General features: G+C 37.7%; 2 protein-coding genes across 2 annotated transcripts; one reads left to right on the top strand and one right to left on the bottom strand.

Moving 5' to 3' along the window:
* The first annotated feature begins 3,152 nt into the window (after window positions 1-3,152).
* On the top strand, window positions 3,153-3,773 carry LOC133336267 (translocon-associated protein subunit delta). The gene is made up of 2 exons (XM_061544550.1): window positions 3,153-3,417; window positions 3,504-3,773. Exons 1-2 carry the CDS (start codon window positions 3,169-3,171, stop codon window positions 3,762-3,764), a joined length of 510 nt encoding a protein of 169 aa, XP_061400534.1. The 5' UTR covers window positions 3,153-3,168; the 3' UTR covers window positions 3,765-3,773.
* A 3,100-nt stretch (window positions 3,774-6,873) lies between these two features.
* LOC133336300 (uncharacterized protein DDB_G0271670) lies at window positions 6,874-12,255 on the bottom strand. Its single transcript, XM_061544583.1, has 3 exons — window positions 12,039-12,255; window positions 8,593-8,743; window positions 6,874-8,524 (listed from the first exon to the last, which is right to left on the bottom strand). Exons 2-3 carry the CDS (start codon window positions 8,625-8,627, stop codon window positions 6,874-6,876), a joined length of 1,686 nt encoding a protein of 561 aa, XP_061400567.1. The 5' UTR covers window positions 8,628-8,743; window positions 12,039-12,255.
* Between the last annotated feature and the right edge of the window lie 5,542 nt (window positions 12,256-17,797).

The following is a 17,797-nucleotide window of genomic DNA, read 5'->3' as shown; positions in this document are numbered from 1 at the left end:
CAATTTGTGGAGAAAAAGTTTGCCAGCAAATATTTAAGTTGATCAGAGTTATTGTTGCAGTTGCGAAAATCCACGATAGTTACAGGTAAATATTAACTTTAAATTAGTTATAAAATTAAATTAGTTATAACATTTTCTCGTTCGAAACGAGTTAAAAAATGGGCAGCCGGTGGGCAAAATATTGATAGATATCTATTGGCCTATTCCAGAACCTGCAAGACTGTACAATTTTTTACTACGATAACAATTTTTCCTTTATGATATCGGAAAAATAATCAAAATTAGTAGATTCTTGCAGTACGGGAACAGGCCATATATGTATTATTGAACAGATAAAACGATGATAATAATAATGTATTGTGGATGCAATATTTATTGGGTTTTGTTGTTCTCCGATGTCACTTGCAAATTACCTGGAAAGCTTACATGCGTTGTCCGTTCAATTTATTGATCACCAAAGTGGAGCCTTGGTTTTCGATTACAACATATACATATTTTATGGGATATATAGGTCTTCAAAGTTCAACGGCATTTTAAATATATTACTTTTGAAAAAATGTTCGTCAGACTGAATTTTGCAACAGGCCCCGTGTTTTGGTAAAATTTCAGTTTAATATATATTTTATTAGCAAAAAATTAAGACAGCCCTTGTCCATATGTATTCCCAACCTTAAATATCATGATGGAATTGATTGTACATATATGGGCGGGTATTATCAATGAAAGGCATCTATACTTTACTGCAGCAATCTGGCAACAACAACATCAACTCAACAAGCAAATTTTTATTGTTTATGCAGTCGCAAATAACTTGTCAATAAGTTCGGAATATAAATAACACCTCGGTGGATTGAATCCATTGCTCAGAAATCATTAAGTAGCTAAACAAGGTATGCTGCATATATCAATAGAAAGTATTCTAATCGTTAATCAATTTGTGGAAGAATTTGTTTTTATTGTTTGTCCCCAACAACAAAGTAAACTGAGAATACATCATATATGTGTGTGTGTACGGTTGTGCTTTAACGATCAACAGTGCATAGAAGTTGCGTATTAAACAAAACAATTATGGACAATAGCACTTTTTGTATTTCGTACTTAAGTGTTTTGTAGCTAATCGGCCAAATTCCACTATAGTTCTGCATCGGAATGAATATAACAAATATATACTGATTTGCAATTGTATTAGTGTTAGGTTCGATCTCATGATTGACCTTTTGTTCGTTTTTATTTTGTTTATGGAAATCCCCTTTTACAATGAACACCGGTATTAGCATTGCCATATACAATTATAAAATAAACACAAATAAAAGTATTGCCAGACTGTATTTAGAACAAATCAATTAAGGAACTGACAACTCGACGATAAAAAATAGTAAAAAGATTGTCAACTGTTAAATGTCAACTAAATAGTCTAGTTACTGAATTAAGGGGCATTTGGACTATGCGTTCCTAATCTACTCGTGGTACTAAAAAAATGATTATTGAAATCAAAACCAAAAGAAAAATGGTTTCTTGATAGTAATACGGAAGTTATTTAATAAATTGAGGATATATATTTCGAATCTTTTTTTGAAAATTATTTACTTTTTTATATATATTGAATTCTTATTGAGTAGAAATTCTCATTTCAAAAATTATTTAATAATTATTATGTAACGTTTTTAAGCTGAATTTAGTGTTTTGAGTTTTCATTGTATAAATCCTCCTACCAAAAATGTTCATCATTGGTCCACCTTTTCTGGTATTTTTGCCAACCAAATTGTTTGTATTTTTGGTTTCATGTTTGGCCTGTTCCCGTACTGCAAGAATCTACTATTTTTTTACTACGATAACACTTTTTTTCCTTTATGATATCGAAGAAAATTTGTAGTAAAATCCTTGTGTAGATTCTTACAAAACATTTGGATATGCAAGCCAGTTGTGTACAAAATTTTCCATTATCAGAAATATTTTGTCATTGTCATGTGTGCACTTTTTAGAACTACAATATAAAATTGATAATACATTATAGTATCCGATATATGGTAATCCGGATATTTTACAACCCATTGTATCCTCAATAAACTTAACTAACTTAGTATTTTGACTCAAAAATCCGGATTTGTAAAGATACGTTACTTTTTATTTTAATAAAAAAATAGTTGCAAATTTAATTGAAAATGGTACCAATTGTATTCAAAGTTCATATTTTTGAAATTAATAATTTTCATTTTAAATAAAAACATAAAAATAATTAAATTATCACCAAATTAATATAAATTTAAACCAATTAATAAAACTTTTTCTGATAATCCAAAATTGTTTGTAATTTGGTTTTATTGGTTTCATGTTGTGTAAAAAATTATCCGGAAATTGTTAGTTTTTACTGTATGTACTATTATCAACTAAAGTGATTTATAATTTTATATTTTTTAAATTATTATTTGGTACAAAATATCCATAAAAAATAGTATAAATTGGACCAAATTTTGGGGTAATCAACCTCCAAAATTTTCAGCCAAATTGGATTTAATTTGATGTTTTGTTTGCTCATTGGGTGTCAAATTTTTTTACATCATTTTCAGCCAAATTGGATTTAATTTGATGTTTTGTTTGGCCATTGGGTGTCAAATTTTCCTAATAAGTCCATGTTTTTTTAATTGTCCCATGGTCTAATTATTGTAAGGTAGATCATAGCAACCATCTGATTAAAATTTTTTCATATTTCGAATTTCATATTTTGTGTATGAGTATATATACACTAAATTAATTATATTACTAAACTCAAAGTCACATTTTGTCGGGTTATACCTGCAAAAGATTATTGTTTATTATTGTTTAAATATTTTTCTCTTGACATACCCAAAAAGTCACTTATTTTATTAAATAGCCAATGGCAACCCTATACGCTTACGTTTCGCCCGTAAATGTCACAACAAAACAGGGCACTTTTGTGACGTGGTCAATGTTGTCGTGGCAGTTTGACAGTTCGAAAACGTCAATTGAGAAAGTGTTTTTTTTTCCAACGAGCAGCTAGCCGACTAAGTGACAGATCAGAGAGCGACCTGCAGTGCATTTCTATTAACAAATTTTATCGAACAAGTGTTGTGTTGCGTGTCAGCGGCAATAAAAAGTGAATTTTTCTAAATTAAAACAAAACCAGAAAAAAGAAATAAATAAAACAAAATGCGTCAATTCGTCAGTGCTTTGTTGATCTCCTTGTTCGTTGTCTCTGCCTATGGCAGCACCGCCTGTACCAGCCCAAAGGCTACCGTCACATCGTTCAGCACTCAGGATGCCACAATTTTGACCCAGTTGGCTCATGTTGGTGAATTCACCTTGAAGTGTGGCAATGGAGCCAAACCCACTTTGTTTGCCGAGTTCCCCTGTGGCAAAGTTGTTCCCGTTGCTCAAGTTGGTGATGAAAAATACCAGGTAAGTCGAAACAACAACAACACCAACAAAGTTTCACTAATGCCTACGTCAACAATTGTTATTTTTTTCTGTTGTTTTTGTTGTAGGTCAGCTGGACTGAAGAAATCAAGAAGGGCTCCAGTGGCAATGTTGTAGTACGTCTTTTCGACGAAGATGGCTATGCTAACTTGCGCAAGGTACAACGTGATGGCGGCAAGGTTTCCAATGTCAAGTCTTTGGTTGACATTACCATCAGCACCAAGAGTGCCTACAAGGGTCCCTGGGTTAAGGCTGAACTTGTTGCCGCTTTGATTGTTGGCGGTATTGCCTACTTTGCTGTCACCACCAAATCCAAGGTGCAACAATAAAACAAACCACACACGCACACCCAACAAAATACCAATGAATGTGGTGGCATTTGGAAGTGATTTATTATTTAATATAGAGATTTCTTTTTTTAATTCCATACATACACAACAAAAAACACAGACTACATATTTAAATATATAATTTTTGAATGAAATTCATTCACCCTAACGACATCATAATTTCGATTATTTCTATATTCTCTCAAATAAGAAGAAGAACGCAACTATGAAATTTACACCTCATTACAAATTACATTTAGTGTTATCATCAAGTGATACCAGGAGATGATGTAGACAATTATGGCCAACATTCATCTCCCCCGTTACTTTTGTAATTTAACCAACTAAGTGTCGTCGTTTTTAAGCAGCATTCTTTCCATGGAATGTGTGTAGTTATTATGAAAATAAAAAAGTAAACAACATTTTTTATAAGACCCACAAAAAAGTGTATTGTATTTTTTGCTTTAGATATTAAGAAAGGTTTAAAATGAATTCTGGAGAAGGGAAACGTTTTTAGAGGTCTTCTATCGATAGAATGCTTTTGGTAACTGAAATATTACATAAAATTTTTATAAGACCCCTAACAAAATTATATATTTACCTTAATCCTTAAGAACCTTCTGTAGATAGGAAATCTTTTTAGGGTCTAAAAATTTTAAAAACACTGATAGCAGATATTATAAATAACCTTTAATAAATTTTCTGTGGATCTCCTTTATTTGATTCAAGACCATCAAAGAGGTGTTCTTCCTTCAAGAAATACTCAAAAATTTTAAGAAAACTCTCCTTTAGGTTATCGTCTTTAAGTAGAAGTTTTTCAATGGGGTTTATTATAGATTTCTATTAATAGATCTTCTATAGGCCAACCTAAATGTATTCCTTAGTTGGAAAGTATTTATCTTTTATATATAAAATAATTTTATGTAAATAGAAGTCCTTTATGTTATCTTCTGCAAATAAAGGCCTCTTGAAGGTGTTTGAAAGCTATTTTTAGAAGACTATTCGAAAATTTCCAGTATATAGGAAGACCTCTTAATTGTCTTTTTCTACAAATATAAGACTTTAAGCAATCCCGGAGGAGGTCTTCGACAGACACAAGGCCTTCAGGAGGTATTCCATAATGAGGAGATCTTTAAGAGGTCTTCGACCATCAGGAGTTTTTTATGATTCAATCAATTTTCTATAGACAAAAGATACTAGAGGTGTTCCATAGCTATACCTTTCAAATTAATTCTATTAATGTAAAACCGCCAAGAGCTCTATAGAAAGGGTTTCTATTCTTCACGTGGGTTTCTATAGCATAAAACTTCATACGATCTTCTACATTTTGAAAACCCTTAAGAGATTTTCAATGACCGAAGCCCTTTCAGAAGTCTTCTGTAGAATGAAGTTCTAGGGGTATTCTTCTTTAACAGAAATTCCATTAAGAGGTTTCCTATAAATTTAAGATTTTCAAGAGGTCTTCTATATATGGAAAATATTCAATATGTTTTCTATATATGGGATAGATTCAAAAGGTCTTCTATAGGTAGAGAATCAGCAACAAGTCTTCTATACATATTATTCCTAAGTCTGGGTTTATAGATGCAAATTTTTAAGCAACTCTGTTGCTGCTCTATACTATTCTTTTTTGTATTTCTTCCCCCTTGTCACTTTTATATCTCTCACTTCTAAGAACTCAGCCAAGTTGCTTACAAAAGTTGGATGTATAAACCCAGACTCAAGGATATATTTTTTATGTATTTCACATTCCATCTAACCTTAACAATATTCTAACCTCAAAAAATATTCTATTGGAGAGAAGGTCCTCAAGTGGGGTTTAATAGATAGAAGGTATTCTACAGATATATAAGGCTCTCCAAAGGAGTTCTTTGGGTGGAAGGCCCTCAAATGGTCTTTTGAAAAGATAGAAAACATTTTAACTGATCTTCTATAAACACAAAACCTTGGATAGAATACTTTCAAGAAGTTCTGAAAAAGATCTTAAGAGGTCTTCAATTGATGGAATTTTCTCAAAATACCATCTCTATATTCATGTGAAATCTTTTAAGATTTCCAAGAAGCCTTCTTTTATGGTCGTCTCTCGAAAAACAACTTCAAGATGTATTTTGGGATCTTAGCAGGTCGTCTAAATAAAATATCCTATTGGGGTTCTATTGTTAGGAACTGTTTAAAGAGGTTTTTTTAGGGATAGAATATCTACTTACGAGGGCAGTTCGGAAAGTTCTTAGCCTATCACAAAAAGCGCGGTATAAACAGAAAAAAGTTAAGTGTTTTGGAAACTTCCATCTCTCTTATGAACACATATTAAATTTTGTTTCGATCTGGCAACTCCTTCATGTAGAAACAGGTGTTCAAAAAATACACATCCGCAATTTTTTACAAGTAAAGCACGCATTTCCACTTTTTTCATTGTAAAAAATTGCGGATGCAATTTGACTGACAGCAAAGCCCAATATGGGCCTTGCTTTCAGAGAAGATGCTAATTGCACAGTTGGCAATGATGGCACAGGTGAAACCAGTGGTCCTCCTCCCGCTGCCCAGCTCCAAAACCATTTGTTGCTGCCGAGGAGGTGGTGGTCAGTCCCAAAGCCGAGGATGTTATCAGACCTCCGTCGGCTACAAAATTCGGCAAAACATTTGCCAATGATGTGTCAAATATACTGAAATCTATTCAAGGTTGAATTGAGGCATTAGATTAGAAATTTAAATATGTAATTGAGATATCCTTTTGAGAAGAGCTTCAAGAGGATTCCTTCATCATCTTCACCTTGATTGGACAATTCTTCTATATAGTTCGAAGATTACCTAGGAGATGCACTAATTTTAAAAAAACTAAAATTTGTTTAAGACATACAATATATTGTTTTTAATATTTTAACAAATTATATTTGTTCTATGTAAATACTGAGATACTTAATAAGAAAAAAAAAACAAAAGCATTATAAAATTAAAAGCGCATAGAATTTATGGCAATCTTGAGATTTTTTCAAACTGGTCATCTGAAAAAAAATACATCTATAAATATAATCCATCCATACACAATCGAAAAAAAAACATCTACAATTAATATCTTTCATTTACAATACAGCAATAGCTCGTCTCACTCTTAGTTACTAGAACCCATTACACCATTTCCAGTAGCCGAACCAGCACCACCACCAACTCCACCACCACCACTTGTTGCACTCAAAACAGCACCACCATTGACACTTGTTGTATTCTCATCATCCGATGATAAATCAATCATACCCTCCACCCTTGACGGCGACATAACATAGACGAAATGTTCCGATTGTGGTGGATCATTGATGTTACTGCCCACGGCTGGTGGTGGTGAATCTGTACTGTTTGTACAGTACTTTGTATTATTGATATTCATACCACCACCATCGCCATTCTCACAATTGACATTATCCAATTCCAATTCAATATCACTGACAATTCGCATACAACGCATTTTCGCCAGCGATTGGAATTTTGTCGGCATGGATCGTACGGAACGTGCCAGGCTCAAGAAAAATAACGTATTAGCATCTAGATCTCGATTGGCCTGCAATATGGCTGAAATTTCCAATTCTGCAGTTTTTAGACGTTTTGCCGGTGAGGGTCCTGCCCCAGCAGCTGAATTATTCGACGAAGAGGAGGGAGTGGTAATTGTTGTTGGTTGTGTGGATCCACCTACTACACCTCCTAGATTTGACTGAGCAAAATTTGTTGCAAAATTTGGCAAGAGATTGGCTGGTATTGTGGGAAAGAATCCATTGAGGGCAGCCGCATTCAGGCCCAGCGATGACAAAGCTGGTGAGGTGGATGTTATCGGAGCTGTTGTGGGCGAACTGCTGAAACTTAAATTTATGGCCGCCGGAGTTTGATGGGGTGATGGTTGCACCCGTCGTATTTTTGTTACCAAGGGGGGATTTAAACGATTGGAATTTGCTGTACTGGCCGTGGATGATGACGAAGATGCTACTGAGGAGGAGGGCGTAACTTGAGCACTTATATTGGGATATATGTGTAAATTGGAGGGGGTAATTTGTGTGGTACAGATGCTGCTTGAAGATGTCGACGATGATGAGGAGGCTGCAATATTTGTCAGTTCCTTTTTGAAGGTATCAGCCGAGGCGAAAAGTTGCGGCTCTATGATGAGACAACCCACGGAGCTGGTGGCACTACTAGAGGGCATTGGTATGGGTCCTTTGGCTGACAGTTGGGGTAATGCAAATATTTGTGATGCCATCGATGAGGGAGTGGTCAAGGCGGAAATAGAACCATTCGATGTGTAAATTGATGACGACGTGGATGATGATGGTGTTGAAAGTGGTATGGAGACTCCCAAAGATGACGTGGAAGAAGTGGTGGTGGAGGAGGAATTGGGTGTATTGGAATTTCCCATGCCACCTCCCAAAATGGGCTTTGCTGTCAACGAGGGTGGTAATTGTACAGTTGGCAACGATGGCATTGGCAAAACAAGTGGCCCACCTCCAGCTGCCCCAGCACCAAAACCATTTGTTGCTGCCGAGGATGTGGTGGTCAGCCCTAAAGCCGAGGATGTTATCAGACCTCCACCGGCTACAAAATTCGGCAAAACACTTGCCAATGATGTGGCAAATATACTGGCGGCATTTGTTGCATTTGCCAAAGAGGTTTGCTTAACATCGTCATCGGTGGAATTACTGGTTGCCTTGGCCAACACCTGAAAACCCAAATCGCATTCGGTTTCCTCCTCGTCTTTATTCAAAATTATACCATTATTGGATCTGAAATGTACGAACATGTCATTAGAAGATCATGGAGGAATTTATTTTGTTGTTGTGTGAGGACTTACCTGCCCGGCCCCTGATAGGGTTTTAAAAATTCCATATGATCGGCATGTGCCCAAAATTGATATTTCTTAGATGTCTTGGAGCCAACACGGAATGAGCGTAAATATTTGGTATAGCTGTCGCGTAAATTTTTCCATTTCCGTTTGGAGGCATCTGGAAATGTAAAAAAGAAGAAAATTAAGTTAGAAATCCTTGGAGAGGGGAGATATGTAGATGCAATCAATTTGAAATGTTTTAAAACTTCCGATATCACAAACAAATTATTAATTTCAAAGACTTATTCAAGAGTCAATTAGTGGACCTCATTGTGAACCAATACTCTACAGGGGATATGAAATGAAAACCTGAACTTCGCATATCCCTACTGAATCATAAACTTACCTCCCCCCTCACCACCTTTTAACCAATTTGTCTTCGAATTTTATCGTAGGTGTTAGTAGAAGAAAATTAGGAATGGGGGCTATGTATTTTGAGAGTGGCGACAAGAGAAGAGAGTACGATAGCCATCTCTTCTTGATAAATATGTATCAAACGAAAACATGCATGCTTCCTGTCAAAAGTTGAAATGTTTTGTTTTTCACCTGCTTTGTTTTCATATTCATTTTTATTGAATTTTTATTTTGTTTTGATTGCAACGAATAATGCAAATTTTGTTCGTACGTCTCACTCTCTATCTCTCACCATCAGTGATGTCAACTGTAATTTTCTATACAATTAATTAAAGGGGGTTTTCGCGTTTTTTGTACGGTTAGAAGTTATTACTGAAATTTTCATCAAATAACGTATGTGTGTACAGTTTTGTTGTAGAGCTTATATTTGACACGCAGCTAGATATATATATATATATATATATTTTGGATTACATATGTTATGACCTGATTATGGACGACACATTTTAAAATTAAAAATTTTATTCAAGTTTTGTGATTCTAAATATATAGAAGAGGGCAACAATGTGTACAGTACCAGTTTATGTGTACAATCCAAATTATTATTTTTTTTTATTTTCGCTTCGTATTCGAATCGTACCTTCAAAATCAACGTCAAATTATGTCCATATCCTATTTACGACAGTTGCATTACATATATGCACAGAAAATCTTTACCCCTATATAACATCCCCAACCAATTTTAGGTATTACTGCATTTTCGAGTCCTCAGAGGGTTAAAAACCCCGCCTCACTTGTTTCCAGTATAGGTCCACGTTTTTGCACAGACTCTATATAAAGGTTCTATCTTGTTCTATTGGCATTTTAGGTATTTTGAAGATCCCTAGGCTAGTCTATCCCATAACAAAAGATACCTGGACCATATTCGAACTTAGGTATGTAGTCGGCTTCGAAGTAGTTAAATATTTTATATACCTTGGTACCGCCAAAAATAAAACTAATGATATCAGTTTCGAAATTCGGAGAATGATAGTGTTGGCCAACATATGCTATTATGGTCTAAGTAATCAGTTTTCAAGCAAGACCACCTCCCGCCATACCAAACTCACACTTTACAAGACGCTGACACTACCCGTGCTGTTACATGGATCTGAAGCATGTGTACTTGCGCAAGCAGATGAGGAGAAAAATTCTCCGAAAGATCTACGGGTCGATCTGCGTCGATGGTGAATATCGGCGTCGAATGAACCACGAGCTTTACAATCTATACGCGGAAATCGACATAGTCAGTCGTATCGAGCGGCAGCGACTACAGTGGCTAAGTCATGTGCAAATTAATGAGAATGCCCCAGCTCAAAAGGTATATAAAAGCGATCCTACTGATGGTTCACGCAGAAGGGGAAGGCCATGAATTAGATTGATATTGATATGTTTTCCCTTAATATTCAGTATTTTAGGCACTTTTATAGCCCCTATATAAAGGAACCTCTTAAATTTTCTCCATTTTGAGAATACTTATCAACCAAATCGTCGGTGATTTTATATTTTGGTTCCTCATTAGTTAGGGAATTTCTCAATATTGGCCCCAAAGTTCCTATACATTTTAGATATTTTTCCTTGGCATATTTTCCAACCAAAGATCTTATAATTGGACAGATGTTTAATATAGGCCCAAACGTCGACATATCTTCGTATAATGGTCACGTAGTATTTTGGAATTTTTAAAACGAAGTGGACAAAAAAAAAAAAAAAAAACTAGCAAACAATTTTCACATATAAAGGTCCTACTGGAAGGAAGGTTATTATATCCGAATTTTCCCATGGTAAAACCAGCCTCTTTTTCATTAGATTAAGTTCCTAGCCCAGTTTTCAAATCTGAGTATCTGAAACTTTACAATGGCATAGTTCCCATGGAATGAAACAATGGTAACAATGTATTCCAACTCTTGTGATGATGCATGGCGCCCAACATAGGACAATTGTGATTAAAGGCAGTTTTGGGAAAATATTTTAGACAAAGTTTTTATACAAAATATGTTATTTTATTCGAAAATCATTTGTGATGTGTGCACCGCTTAATATTCCATAGTATTTAACCTTTGAGCCCCGATTTTTTCCGTGATCATAGGACGATTTTCTGTATGCAGATTGAATGCAACTATCATAAATAGGATATGAACAAAATTTGACCTCGCTACATTCCTGCGATCCGGAGAAGATTCATTACATTCTTTCCGAGAAATAAAAGTCCAATATCAGGCAAAGCAAATGGTATATCGCGAAAAATCACTGAAATTACTTTTTACCACTAATAAATAGTTGTTTTTTTATAAACTGGGAATCAACCTAACTATTTTGGACATAACAAAACTTTTTCCTTCTAAAGATTATTTTGTGTCTGAGTGTAAAAAACCGCTGAATTGGCATCATTGTATGGCCATTGCAATTCTATGCTGCCATGATGACAGTTACTCATTTGCGAACATCCTCTCTCGCGATTATAACTCAAACTATGGTTCTTGGATTTGTTATTGTTTTGCATTTGTTTTCTATTTTGTTTTTCTTGTATTTTTTTTTCGTTTTTTGTTGATATTCGTCATTTCGTTCTTTCGCGCATTTAGATACATTTTCAAACAGTGCGGACTGATGTGTATCTGCAGATAAATAGGTTTTCGTGTTGTTGCAAACGTGTAACGTAAATGGTTGAAGGGGGGAGAGTGTGGTACTTTTTTTGCATGATTGTCATGCAGAGACAAACAAAACAAAAACCAAATCACACACACATGTACACACATAGCAGCAGAAGGTATACCTTAACGAAAACAAGCGGTCGGTCGTTCGCTCGCTCGCCACTAACAACTGAGTGCTGCAGTTTGGTCGTCGTTCAAGTCAATTTTTGCACTAAATTTTCTGCGGAGAATGAATGTGTGCAGAAGAAGGGAGCAGAAATACACTAAGGCAAATGTGTCGAATTGAGGGGGAGGGGAGTGAGAGCAGGAATGCCGCTCAATAATTATAGGGTTTATCAATTGCAGTTTTTGTTTGTTTGTTGCACCTACCCACTGATAAACCAATTTCTTTGGCAATTTCATTCCAAACTTTCAATTTGACTTCCACGTTCTTGTAATCCGGATGGTGGGTGTTATAGACGACATCGTGCTTCTTGACAATCTCAATGAAATCGCTGGTATTATCCGATGTTGTGGAGGATTCACTTGTACCGCCACGCTGAGTGGTTCGTAGGGGTTTGTTAAGGGCGGATATGGCATTTGCGTTAGCGGTGGCGGCGGCTGTGGTGCTGGTGTTGCAAGAAGAAGGGTCTTGTTGGGTACCCATTGTTTCTATGTTGTGATGAGTACAGAGGGCGGCGTAGTGGCCACCACCTTCTTCAATGCTCTTCTGTTGTTAGGTATCCGAAAATATACTATAATGGTAAGTTGTTGTGGTTGTTGGCGTTTTTCAATTTTCTAGAACGCGAAAATTGTTGTTGTTGTCATTCATTGATTAAATGGAAGCGAACCGAGAAAATTGTTGAACCGACGACGACTAGTACACAGAGTCCGACAGTCAGCCAACCAGTCAAACCATTAGTCGTACGTACATGTAACAGCCAGTAGCTTATATATGTATATACACACACATACATACACACAAACACACACCGCGACGCACTAGCTCGGTGCTGTGGTGCTATTAGTTTACCGTAGTTGTTGTTGTTGGGGCTTTTTTATTGTGTTGTTATTCCTTTTTCGCCGAGCACCCCGCGTCTACCGTTTTTGCCGATACCGAAGAAAAATCCGTTGCGTTTTACGTTATTGATGCGACCGCTCCGACAAAAGTTGGACACTTGAATGAGAGACCAACGATTTTTAGATGTGCGAAACAGTCAGTCTGCCAGCAAGCCAGGCGGCAGCAGCGAAGCTGGCAGGCCAGGCAGACATCCAACAACAACTACCGGGTAGGCATTGATGGACGCGAGGCGACTGCCAACAGCAGCCGCCACCGTTACAGAGCAGAGTTCTCTGTGTTAGGTACATAGGCAGAAGAGCAACTGCGCCGTGCCACTATGCGAACCTGGCTACAAAGGCTGCGGCGGTTCAGAAATGCAGCAGGAGCACAGGCCTGTTTGTGTGTGTGCCTGGAAGGCCTTACACAAAATAGAGGAGGAGTAGCAGGAACAGCAGCAACATTGTATTCCTTCGACTCTTGGTGATGATGATGTTGATGCTTGGCGCCCAACATTGGCATAGAAGCTCGTACTTCTTGCCCAGTCAGTCTTGCGTTCACATTGTCGTTGAAAGCAACAACAATAATAGCAACTAAAATAAACAAACAACCAGCAACATCAACGATTCCTCTTGCCTGCCTGACAGCCAGCCAGCCGGGCAGCCATCCTCCTCCTCCATTGACTTCACAAGCCAGCCAATCTCTGGCTTGTTGTTTTTTTTTAATCGACACAGTAGTGCTGCTGCAGTTTGAACAGCAACGACAACGAGGAGCAACTAACCAAGCAAGCAATCAACCAAACCTACCGACCGTCCGATTGACTGACTGAACGACGATGAGCAACTAACAGAATATCTCTACTTCGTCGTTGTCGTCTGTTGTTGCAAAACAAAACATCATAACATAGAGTAGAACGGTTGGCGGCAGGGCCACTACTACGACAACTACTATCCACCATTCAAGACACCATTGCCAGCACACCACACCAGCCAGCAACCAAACAAAATATTCAAAGCTATGCCTCCACACATCCCTCCCTCCTTCGCTCCCCTCCTCCATCGCGTTCTCTGGCCATTCCGCACATACTACGTCGTCGTCTTCTTCTTCATGTCATAGCCAAAACACCACAGTATTGCATAAAAATAACAACAACAACAGCAACACCGAACACTGCGCTGGGTGATGTGTAGTGCAAAAGGAGTAGAGCACCACAGAGTGAGAGAGGGGGAGGAAAGAGCGCGGGCATGGTCGACAATAGCAACAATGGTAGCCGTGGCGGCCCATGGCAGCGGCGACAACAACGACACCTCATTAACCATCCCAGCAGCTCCCCCAGCCTAGCTATCTATCTGAACGATGAATACACCGATGCATGCACAGGCTGGCTGCCTGCCTTGTTGGTTGGTAGGCAGTCGTCGTCATACCATACAGCACTGGTGGGGTGAGAGAGGTTTTTCGTATTCCTAAAAAACAGCAACAACAACAACGCAAAACTCACATCAACATCATCATCTATGGCGACGTTCCCGTCATCGTCGTTGTACGTTCGGTCGGTCGTTCGTTCCTTTTTTTGTTGCCGTTGTTGTTATTGTTGGTCCTCCACAAAATAACGCAGCACATACAAACACACACACACTCGCACACAAATCTGTTAAGTTCCGACTCGAAGCTCGCAAGAACCCACGTTTGTTGTGCTGCCATGGATATATATGTACATACGTTCGTTCGTTAGTACGTTGTTCATTCGTTCGGCTGTGTGTGTGTGTGCGCCTGAGTCTGTGTGTATCGGTTTGTTATTAAAAGCAGCGGCACAAAAAACTGTTGGACTGTTGATTCGCGCCTTGCTTTTCAGTTTTTGTTTTTGAAGAGCCTTAGAACCTAACCTCCCTCCCCATTCACTCCACACCACTATGGCTCTCTTGCGCTCGCTCATATAAAAGGCATGGCGATAGAAGAGAAACGAACCTGACGATGCAATGAAAATATAACCAGCAATAAAGTTTTTTTGCCAGGAGAGAGAGAACATGGACAGGGGACGTACGAGTATCTATTTTCCTTCCTTTCTCCCTCCAATAAATTGTTGACACTTGATCAAGTTATCTGAGAAGATCCTTCAATAGCCTTTGAATGCAATTGAATATCCTGATAGAGAAAAGCAAAACTATAAGTTACCCTAAGGCTCCGATGTTTACCATGATCCTGGTAGTGGTTAGATGTCAATGAAAATGCTATATTGTTGATAAACCTAGTTACATTCGAATTGGGGCACAGAATAAAGTAATGTAAGAAGCGCTGGAAAACCAAACTAGAAGAGAGGAGATTAATAATATTTCTGAGGTCCTGTTATCCGGGTGCCAATTTTCAGATACCTCCCTAATGCTGTTGTTCCTTAACCTACCTTAAGCAATGAAAGAGGGGATCGATACACCGGACCAAATATTGTACAGGCTACAATCGGATCCTTATACCCTCATACCCGAAATGTAGTTACATCATGTACAATTCTGATGCCGGATAATATCAGATTTTGTGTGCCGAGGTCAGGCATCATAGGCAATGAAAAAAATGCCAAATTACTCGCCAGAAGTGTTACAGACCTATATATTATAGAAGTAAACAACTCCAAATATTTTATCGCACGAAGTCTACAAGTGAGGTCATGAGCGAAAAAAATTATGAGTAGACTCAAATGAATATAAGACTAAGCTAATGTTATTGTTTAACAAACAAGAAATGATCAGACTGACACTGGACATATCAGCCTAAAGGAAGCAGCAGATGTGGAGCGAACCGTAGGCACATTTAGCTTTTGCAGCCCTCCGAACGCACTGCTGGGAAAATGACATTATTCACGACCTAAATAAATAGAAAAGGCTGGAAGACTTCAATAGGAACACTAAATTCTTTGAAATCTGAAGACTCGGGTAGGGACACCCAGGACTGTTCTTGTACTGTATTAAAATGGTCATAACCGTCAGGTTGGCTGAGCTTTTGTAGTATTATTTTGATTGTCATCATTGTCAGAAAATACAACCTTCTAAGTCATAACAGACTATCAACCGGATCGTATGATGCAACGACAAATATATTTACAATACTAAAAATCAATTTAAATTGATTCCGCTATTTTGCAGTGAAAACCCTGGCTTGTGTCTAACATCTTCACGCAAAAATTCGTGGGTGATCCTCTTGGTCAAGCCATCTAAATCTTGATAGGGAAAATTAATTAAATTAAAAATCAAGACCTATAAAGGGAAGTGATTATTTCATGGCGGAACATACTTCAGTAGGCTTCCACGGACTTGGTGTTGGAAGACTTCCCACCCGCAAATTTCAAAGTTAGACTGAAAACCAGCTAGCGGTTGGTTTTGAGGTATTCGCTGAAAACGCAGAACGAAGATTCGGACAAGTTGACAGTTTGTCGTGTGATCTTTTTAACATCCTGCTGGAAATGGCCATTCGAAATGCAAAGGTGAACAGAAATGGCGCTCTGTACACGAAACAACACATGTTACTCGCCTACGCCGATGATATCGATATAATGGGTCTGGCAGTAAATGGCGAGAATACCATGCAAGACGTCCATTAGACTCGGACCAACAGTGGAACTTGTGAACTACGGCTTCTAGTCAAAGATTTTATACACCTCGGTACCGCCATAAATAAAACTAATGACATTAATTTTGAAATTCAATTCAAAAACAAGGCCACCTCCCGCCAGACCAAACTCATAATCTTCAAGACGCTTATACCCGTGCTGTTATATGGATCTGAATCATGGTTACTTTCACAAGCAAATGAGGCAGCTCTTGGAGTGTTTGAGAGAAAAATTCTCCGAAAGATCTACGGGCCGATCTGTGGCGTCGAATGAACCACGAGTCCATCGTATGGAGCTGCATCGACTTTGGTGGCAAGGCCATGTTGTGCGAATGAATAAAAATGCCCCAGCTCAAAAGGCAGAAGGGGAAGGCCACAAATTAGAAGGAAAATTGCGCGCAAGATGGGGCCGTCAAAATTTGCTGTATTTTGTTATTTGGTTGGTAATACTAAAGTAATCGACCTTCATATGTGTAAGAATCGAGTTCGCTTTAAAATAATAAGTGTACATTATCCGAAAATACTGGAGGACGTTGGTTAGTAACTATATGACATCAATAAACAATAACTTTAAAAATCAATTATTTTTTAGTGGGGAATTTATGGCATTGTCCCACCGAGGGGTATGACAGGAAGACTGATCCTCATCATTTCCCTTAGTTTTTTGTTGGTATATTCTTTGTCGATTGTGTAAATTCCGATCGCTTCTGAATCGTTGAGGTTTTGGTGTTCGAAAACCATGATTTGGTTAGGAAAAATGTGCATAAATTATGCAAGGTTTGGTTAAGGCTTCCGCGATAGAAAGTTCGCTTGGTTGGATGACATAAGTTCAATAATCGTTAATGAGTTGTACGAGGCGTATACGTAATAACGAATTCATGACACCTCCAAGTATGTATGCGCACAGAGGTGCATCACCGATTGCTGCTTTGAATACGTGATCATTGGCATTGAGTGTATCAATTTTGGATGATTAAGAACCTTATGTCGGGGTAACATTCTTAACCTTCGTTGAGAGGTTGACATTTGAAAAGCATGCTTCTTGATCACAATATTTAAGATAGAGGTTAAACATTTTGTTCATATTGAAAATGGGTTATCCCGTGTTCGGTATTTTAGCCGAATATCTAAATCCAAGGGGCTGTAATTAGGCATTCCGAATTCTTGGAGGGTGAAAACATCTTCTGAGAAATATTTCAATATAGCACCATCTTTAATGTACCGACCTTTTTATCTCTTCTGGTGGCCTTGAGGACATTTTCCAATAAATGTGGTTGTATTTCAAGATTCGAGATTCTTGATGGGCGAAAACGAGTTCGCATTTAAATCTTTGATTCTCCGAGTCCCATATGCGAAATGGGAAATGGCTCTCATGAATCAATATAATTATTATTCTATGGAATTCTGGATCATGTTCATGCATATCATGTCGTTGTGGTCGACCGGCTTGAGTTCTTGTGATACCTGAATTCCCTAATATCTACTTCAAAGGTAA

This window comes from Musca vetustissima, unplaced genomic scaffold (assembly GCF_032173495.1).
Source record: "Musca vetustissima isolate MV318-11 ecotype Yass unplaced genomic scaffold, APGP_CSIRO_Mvet_v1 utg2253, whole genome shotgun sequence".
In the NCBI taxonomy this organism is placed as follows: domain Eukaryota; kingdom Metazoa; phylum Arthropoda; class Insecta; order Diptera; family Muscidae; genus Musca; species Musca vetustissima.
This window is presented reverse-complemented; position numbering and strand designations above follow the sequence as displayed.

What these genes read in the sequence shown, in the direction of transcription:
- LOC133336267 (XM_061544550.1), top strand. Translation starts at nt 3,169, where the DNA reads ATGCGTCAATTCGTCAGTGCTTTGTTGATCTCCTTGTTCGTTGTCTCT. An exon ending in TTGGTGATGAAAAATACCAG is followed by an intron (nt 3,418 to 3,503) that starts GTAAGTCGAAAC and finishes TTTTTGTTGTAG; the next exon opens with GTCAGCTGGACTGAAGAAAT.
- LOC133336300 (XM_061544583.1), bottom strand. Translation starts at nt 8,627, where the DNA reads ATGGAATTTTTAAAACCCTATCAGGGGCCGGGCAG. An exon ending in CCCTATCAGGGGCCGGGCAG is followed by an intron (nt 8,525 to 8,592) that starts GTAAGTCCTCAC and finishes CGTACATTTCAG; the next exon opens with ATCCAATAATGGTATAATTT.